General features: G+C 44.2%; 1 protein-coding gene across 1 annotated transcript; it reads right to left on the reverse strand.

Moving 5' to 3' along the window:
• Nucleotides 1-299: 299 nt before the first annotated feature.
• LOC139653682 (betaine--homocysteine S-methyltransferase 1-like) lies at nt 300-2,873 on the reverse strand. The gene is made up of 8 exons (XM_071530607.1): nt 2,850-2,873; nt 2,456-2,588; nt 2,206-2,318; nt 1,650-1,841; nt 1,418-1,565; nt 961-1,143; nt 582-810; nt 300-480 (listed from the first exon to the last, which is right to left on the reverse strand). Exons 1-8 carry the CDS (start codon nt 2,871-2,873, stop codon nt 300-302), a joined length of 1,203 nt encoding a protein of 400 aa, XP_071386708.1.
• Nucleotides 2,874-8,080: the final 5,207 nt, after the last annotated feature.

Consider the following 8,080-nt stretch of genomic DNA (forward strand, 5'->3'; position numbering starts at 1 on the left):
GTCAGTTATTTCTTTGTAAGACAACATTTGGCACTTTGGAGTGTTTAAATAAGGCTTTTGCAGTCTTTTATGCTAACCATCAAATCTTGAAATCCCCTTTGCTTGGTGTTTAAAAGCCAAAGCTTTTAATCTGGCCCCCCACTGGTGGTTCTCATTTTGGGCTGAAGCCCTTCAATTAGTTTACGTTTTGCAAAAATGACACTTTCACTTTCATTGCGTATAGAGCTACCAGATTGTCCATTCTGGCCTTCACTCTCCTACTAAGAGGCGTCCTCCCTGCCCATACCCAGGAGGAGTGCTCAGTGGCTGGACTTGGCCTTCGCAAAGAGTGCCTTCAGCTGATGCTGGGAGGTGGCCTCCTTTTGCTGCATCAGGTCAGCATGGCCTTTGGTAATGCCCCATCCATCAGGGGTGGACATGGAGGGGCAGAAGGGACGGCCAGATGCAGGCTTCAGCTTCTCCCAGTAGTCACGACGGGCCCTGAAGGGAGGTATAACATTGCGGAGCCAATTTAGTGATTCAAAAGCTTGAGATATTGCAAGGGAAACTAAAGGATGGGAAAAAACAAATCGTTTCTATACCTAGCTCTGACCCATGGCTTGGTGTGCATCTCCAGGCCATTACCCCAGTTGCCATGCTTCTCTGAGGCAGCAGGCAAGAAACCCCTCTCAGATGCCAGCTCCTCAGACAGGGCGCGGATGTGATAGGGTTCAAATCCACAGCAGCCTCCAATGTAACGAATGCCAGCATTGTAGGCTTCCCGGGCGTATCTCTGCATGTCCCATCTTGTCAGGGTCCTTGGCTCCAGACCTGTGGGAGTAGACACACATAGTCAGTCTTACAAAAAACTCACAAAATTAGTTGTGCATGTGTTTATATTTAAATGTATTGCTTGTAAGCCACGTCAACTTTGGGGATAAGGAAGCAAATGTCACAGGAGTAGTGAGTGTGAATACATACTGAAAGGGAACTCTGGCAGATCAATAAAGCCCTGGCAGTTGCAGTCGGGAGTGTGGTAGGCCAGTGGCTGGATCATGAAGTGAGCCTTCAGCCCAGCCTTCTCCACTCCCTCCTTCATCATCTTCATGGTCTTCACACAGGTCATAGGGTCAAAGTGGCAGTTAACCCCCACAATCTGAGCTCCTATGAAGAGTCAATAATAGGCAGTCTTGACCAGGACTAAGATTTGTTGACTCTCAAGCAAAGTTAGGTGTTAGTTTTTCCCATATTCAAAAGAGCATGAAAAAACAAAAAAAAAGTTGAAATATATTGTTAAACACTGAAATAATGAGCAATCCCTTCTATAAACATGTCAAATGAAATACAAAAATACAAACTACAAACCATGAATATTAACTGAAAATATTAACAATGGAAAGAATATCATAATTCAATAAGAGCTCCAGAAGTGTCATACCAGCTTTGACAAGTCTGACGGCACAGTCCCCGGGGCTGACTCCATTCAGGTCTCCTTCAGGTCCAATACACAGAGTTGCAGCCACAGGCTTGTTGGTTGTCTTCAAAACCTGGACTGCCCACTCAGCTTCCTCCACATGCTCAAAGTACTGCAAACAAACACACAAGTCTGGTAAACATTAAGTGGATCATTTAGAAATCATATCAAGTCCTTGTGTGTTCGTGCTTCATACCTCTGCAATCAAGAAGTCCACATTCTTCTGGGCAAAGACATCAGTCTGTTTCTTAAAGATGGCCTTCACCTCATTCTCACTCTTGCAGCTGAGGTAAGCGGGGGTCTGGGAGACTCCTCCGGCCACCATAGCATCACCCTCATTGGCCACCTCCCTGGCCAGGTCGCAAGCTGCTTGATTAATTTGCTGCCCCTATAATTCAGAGAAATCCTTTATTAGCCAAGAAGAATTACAAGCAAAAACACTAAATGTAGCCTAAGTCTTATAACTGAGTTTCAACTTTCAAATCAACAGTTAGTATGAAAGACAATTAAAGTTCCCCTTTTCATTTTTCATAAATAGAAGCATTCTCTTGTTCCAGGTGTCCCACATGTCCTGGTCTAACCCTCCTGTGTGCAGATTTTAGGCTGGAAGTATACAGTGCTTCCTTTTGTGCTGAGAGGAAGCAGAGCTCTTTCTACTTATTTGCAAGCATCTTTGCCCCTCTTCATTACTCAAGATGAGACTTCTCATCAGCTGCGGTCACTCAGATCATAACACAGGTCACTCTACTCACAGTGAAGCGCTGAGCGTTGCCTCTGTTCTCCAGTTTATCGTCGCTTGCATAGAAAGTAAAAGTCTGCATGACATTGGATCCTGCCCTGAGGAATTCCCGGTGCAGCTGGCGCACTGAAACAAGAAGATGGCCCATTCAGCAGCTGAACGTATAACCGCCAACAACAGGATTTACAGGTTAGTTAGGAATCCAGTGAATAGCCGCTGCCTGTTATGCAACATCTGGAAAAAGGATGAGAGAAAAGTGGTACCTGCTTCACGATGCTCGGCCGCTGCCTCGGGGGTCCATGGTCCAGCTTTCACGTAGCCCCTCTTCTCAAGAGTGAAGACAAAGCCTCCGTCCCCGATGACAATCTCACCTGCATCCAGACGCTGCAGGATATTCTGAGGGAGATTCAACCATGCAACAAGCAAGTCATGAGACAGACTCACAAAGTATAGGCTAGTAGTATTTGGCAGTATGCGTGTGACCATTTCAATGTGCACAAAACCGCACACAGGTGTGACCATGAAATCTGCATGCTGTAGTCATTGGCTTCATAACTTCAACGAACCATGCAACAAGTGTTAAATTGGATAGCCCTCATTCTGTGTGGTGCGTCTAAATGTGCATATAAAAAGTTATATTTCAGTATGCAGGCTTACCTTCTTTGTCCCAGCTGGTGCCATGATTCTTGCAGAAGTAATTGGCTCACTTTTCTTCTCAGACACAGTTTTCCTCTGAGTTTGGAGAGGGTTTGATGCAGGCGCCCAAGCACTTAAATAATCCAACAAAGGGGTGTGGTGTCACTAAATAAAATGCCTGCCGTCTTGCATAATATTTTTCCCCCTCATCCATCAAGGCAAGTTTGACACAGGACAACATATTGTGCATGGATACAGAAACGCAATGTCCACTTCACAGTGTTTTTGGAGATGCTGGACTCGTGATAATAGCTTGTAACATTTTGTTGAGTGGTGATTGAACTGAATGAATAGATACACTGTGAGGCAATAGAGAGAGCTTTACTGATAAACATTTTATTTTTGAGAAATATAATAAAGTAATGGGAAGTTATGAATTAGTTATGCATTTAATACAGATAATTCAGTATAGGAGACGGTCCAACTTGAATTGTCAACTTGATTTTATTTGCCATCATTATTCTTAAGAAAATTCTTTCAGAATTAGATTATTTAGGGACACTTGTAAACGCAGATGTCAAGCATAGTCACGGATAGACAAGTTAAAATAATTCTCTGAAAATGTAACCATGATGAACTGTTAACATCTCTTAAGATTTGCTGATGTGATAAAATTGTAGTCATGGTGGAAATTAGCATAGCAGCCATAGCAGTGATGTAAGTTAGGCAATTATGGCATGATAACATTACCTTTATCAGTGAACAGTCATGGCTGCATGACTGCAAGACCAAACAAGACTGACGTCTGTCTGTCTGATAGGATGGACATGATGTTTATCCCATTCCAAACTTAAGAGACCAGTGCATAAAATGACTGTCTCTTCCTTTAATCGCATTACATGTCCAACAGTGCAAACTGTGCAAAAATGTATCTTCATACGGACATCTGCTCCTGCCAATTTGGAAAATAAAGAATGCTGCATTGGGTCCTTAGTGTGGAAAGGAGAGATGCTCTTTGGATGTAGGTAACAGCTGAGTCAGAATTAGCCAATACATGGGAAGTCTTTGTTAATATATTTAATTACTGTATTAAATAGATTCTTAATCTGTTTAAATAGCCTACATGTGATATCTTGTAATGGATGGGATCATGTTAAAAAACAATTAGACTCTTCAATGATAGAACACTGAGGCATCACTAGTTGCTCACTGAATGAGCTTCTGAGTCCGTTAAAAACACTGTGTAATGGATGGCCTTCAAAATACAGAACCGTTTTTAGTTTGGCCCTTGTTCTCTTTTCTACAGTGACCTGAAATGAGTCTGGGGTAAGGCCAATCACGGAGCCAGCCTTTCTGATCACCTTATTGATCCTGTTTTTATCATCCGCAGTGATGCTGCCCCCCCAGTAGAGCACAGCATAAAAGAGGACACTAGCTAAGATTCCCTCATAAAAAACATGAAGAAACTTCTTGCTAATATCAAAGGATCTAAGCTTCCTCAAGAAGAATAGTCTTGACTGAGCCTTCTTGAATACAACCTCAGTATTCTTTTTCCAGTTTAATTTACCCTTACCCTTAATTATCACTGGGAAGACCTCCTCCTTCTTCCTTCTGAAATCAATAATTAACTCTTTGGTCGTCCCAACATTCAGTTTTTAAAAAATTGCATCACACCAGCTGACAAATGAGTCGACCTCTCTTTTGTAGGCCAGGTCATTGCCTTGGTTAAGTAGACCCACAAGGGCAGTGTCATCCGAAAACATTTGGATTTGACAAGACACCTGACTATGCCTATAGTCAGCGGTAAAGAGTGTGAATAAAAAAGGGGATAAAACCGTGCCCTGTGGGGCTCCTGTTTTAGTTAAGATACTGTCAGACAGTTTGTTATCAAGCCTGACAAACTGAGGTTGGGACAAGAGATAATCTAAGACCCAAGTGATAGAAGCGTGTTGTGCAGTTTAAAATTCATTCATTTGTTAGCTAAAAGGTGTGGTTGAATTGTATTGAAAGCACTAGAAAAATCAAAAAACATAATCCTAACAGAGCTGGCAGTTGTTTGAAGGGGGCTGTAAATGCTGTGAAGCATAAAAAGTAGTGCATCAGCTACTCCCACACCCTTCCTGCACGCAAATTGCAAGGGATCTTGAAAGACTGAGACCTGTCTACTCAGGTGACCCAGGACAACCCTTTCAAAACATCTCATTATGTGTGACGTCAGGGCTATAGGTCTCAGATTAATAAGACTACACACATTGTTTTTTTTGGAAATTGGAACAAGACAAGATGTTTTCCACATTACTGGAATTTTTGATTAAGACAGAGACAAAGAAAAAATTGAATGAAGGACTGAACACAACTGGTCAGCACAGACTTTCAGGGTGCATGGATGGACACCATCAGGGCCTGCTGCCTTGTTGGCCTTAAGGCGCCTTAACTGCTGTCGAACCTCATCAACATTAATAACAGTAGCTGGGCTACAGTCCTCAGGACTACTCTGAGCAACTGGAAACTGGGATTACTGGTCCCATAGCCAGTAATAGATTTCATGCCATTCCAAAGGCTGCTTGTGTTATTATTGCACATCTGTCCTTCAACCCTTTCCTTATATTTACGCTTACCCTGTTTGATTATTGCTTTCAGCTCCTTTTGAATTTTAATCTTATCTTTGTCCCCACTATAGAATGCAGTTTTCTTCCTATTAATAGCAGCTTTAACCTCCCTTGTCACCCAAGGTTTATTATTAGGGAAACTTTTTATAGGGAATGACAGACTCGACACAATAATTAATATAACAGGTGACTTTGTCAGAGATGCTGTCCAGATCATAGCCGTCATCTAAAAACACAGTCCAGTCAGTGCAATCAAAGCACCCTCTTAACATTTCACAAGCATCCTCTGACCACACACGCACAGTTTCGGACGTAATCGGCTGCTTCCGAACCACAGGAGAATATCTGGATGTCAGAGATATCAAATTATGGTCTGATCGTCCAAGAGGGGGAAGCAACTTTGCAACAAAACTCTCCTTAATGTTCGTATAAAACAAATCGATAGTTTTATCACCCCTCGTAGGACATGACACCATTTGTTTAAAAGAGGGTAGGGTGGCAGAGAGAGAGCAGTATCCTCAAAGCTGACTGCCTGCACTTTAACCTCACAAAGTGGAGTGTGCAGCTGAACACTGAAATATCAGTCTATTTCACCGCTTTCATAACTTCATTTGGATGCTCATTGCCTGGTTTTGCCAGGCAAGCTCTGATCTGGGACATAGGAGATAGCAGTCGGTCAGTAAGGGTTTTGAATCTTTGTTTCTGGGTAAGATTTGGACTTAGGCTGTTGTCAGGCTTTGTTGTGCCTGAGCACTTCCTGGTTTCACTCTCTGAGTTGATAGGTGGGTCAGCTGACGCGGGTCACGCCCTCTATCTGTTGCTTTGTTGTGGAAATCTGAAAGGGGCGGGATTTTCACTAAACTCTTAAAAAGAGAGATTGAACTGAGCTCCAAAGCAGAACAAGCTCTGATCTGGGACATAGGAGTCAGTCAGTCAGTAAGGGTTTTGAATCTTTGGTGGTTGCCGCTCCTGTTAAGCTATTTGTGGTTGTCATATATCGCCCATACATACTGGAGAAATTTGTAGTTGAACTGGACATGCTACTCTCACACTGTCATGGGGGAGATCCATCTTGACAAACCCCAAGCGGCTGACTTCCTTTCACTTCTGTCCTCATTTGGTCTCAAACAGGTCTCCTCCCCTCCCACACACAAAGCAGGCAATACACTTGATCTGATTGTGATGCGAAACTGCTCCATGGCAAATCTGACTGTCACCCCCTTGCATCTGTCAGGCCACTTCTTTATTCAATTCACGGTGTCCTTACCGGAACGTCACGTTCCACCGCAAATGGTCTCCTTCCGGTGAAACCTCCAGTCCCTCACACCGGCTCAGCTCTCCAATGAGATCTCGGCTACCATGCCTCCTCATAATGAATTCTCCTCACTCCGGGTCAATGAGGCTACAGACACACTCTGCTCCTCGCTAGCCGCCTCTCTAAACAATCTCTGCCCAATCTCATCCAAACCTGCTCTTAGCTTTTAACTCACTCCTCAACCCTCCACCACCTCCACCCTCAACTTTGCTCACTGCTGACCTCTTTGCATCCTTCTTTACTGATAAGGTTTCTACCATCAGTAATCAGTTCTCTGAGCCTGACCAGCTCAGTATGCTGCCGCCAGCTAACGGGACCTCACTCCTGTCATTTTCCCATCTTACCGAGGAGCAAGTGTCCAAACATCTGCTTGACTCTCGTCCCACTACCTGTCCGTTGGACCCCATACCCTCCTACCTCCTGCAGACCATTTCGCCCACACTTATCCCTGCAGTCACGCACATCATCAACTCCTCACTTACAACGGGTGTGTTCCCCACTGCTTTTAAGCAAGCTGGGGTTACCCCGCTGCTAAAGAAGCCTACACTCAACCCATCCCAGGTTGAAAATTACAGGCCGGTTTCACTCCTCACCTTCCTTTCCAAGACTCTTGAGCGCACAGTCTTTAATCAAGTCTCTGAATTCCTTTCTGAGAACAACCTGTATGATCCTAATCAGTCTGGCTTCAAACGCGGACACTCTACCGAGACTGTGCTCTTGTCTCTAGTGGAAACACTGCGATCAGCTAGAGCTGCTGGTCAGTCCTCTGTTCTAATGTTGCTAGACTTATCGGCTGCCTTTGACACGGTTAACCACCAAATCCTCCTCTCCACACTCACTGAGCTTGGCTTCTCAGGATCTGCTCTCCGCTGGTTTGAGTCCTACCTCTCGGGGAGATCCTTTAGAGTGTCTTGGAGAGGGAAAGTGTCTAATTCCCACTGCTTGTCCACAAGGGTACCTCAAGGGTCAGTGCTTGGACCCCTTCTCTTTTCAATATACACCTCAACACTTGGTGCAGTCATACGCTCATATGGCTTCTCATACCATTTATATGCTGACGACACCCAGCTCTTCTTATCTTATTTCTTATTTCAGGGACTCGTGGAGTGGACCACCTGTGATGGGTTTCGCTCCATGACCGTGGAGATTGCTTCTTTAAGTAAATGGCATCCTGCACTTTGCAGTTAGGAGGGAGATGTTGTAAGAGGCGACCAACCCACTGTCAGTTTGGCTCGTCTTCCGAGCGAAGAGGCTGGTAATTGTGCTCCTCCTGGCATGTTTTTCCTTCAGGGCCAGGAAAAACGGGCGCTCTTTGTTGGTCTTGTCCG

This window comes from Centroberyx affinis, unplaced genomic scaffold (assembly GCF_046629955.1).
Source record: "Centroberyx affinis isolate AG114_WGS23_722 - 3 ecotype Tasmania unplaced genomic scaffold, CSIRO-AGI_Caff_v1 ptg001948l_1, whole genome shotgun sequence".
Classification (NCBI taxonomy): Eukaryota; Metazoa; Chordata; class Actinopteri; order Beryciformes; family Berycidae; genus Centroberyx; species Centroberyx affinis.

Bases quoted from the DNA above. Each gene is read 5' to 3' on its own strand.
- LOC139653682 (XM_071530607.1), bottom strand. From the start codon at position 2,873: ATGGCACCAGCTGGGACAAAGAAG. The intron at 2,319-2,455 runs GTACCACTTTTC...TTCTTGTTTCAG, and splicing joins GGCCGAGCATCGTGAAGCAG to TGCGCCAGCTGCACCGGGAA. The intron at 1,144-1,417 runs GTATGACACTTC...GACTCTTCATAG, and splicing joins CGTCAGACTTGTCAAAGCTG to GAGCTCAGATTGTGGGGGTT.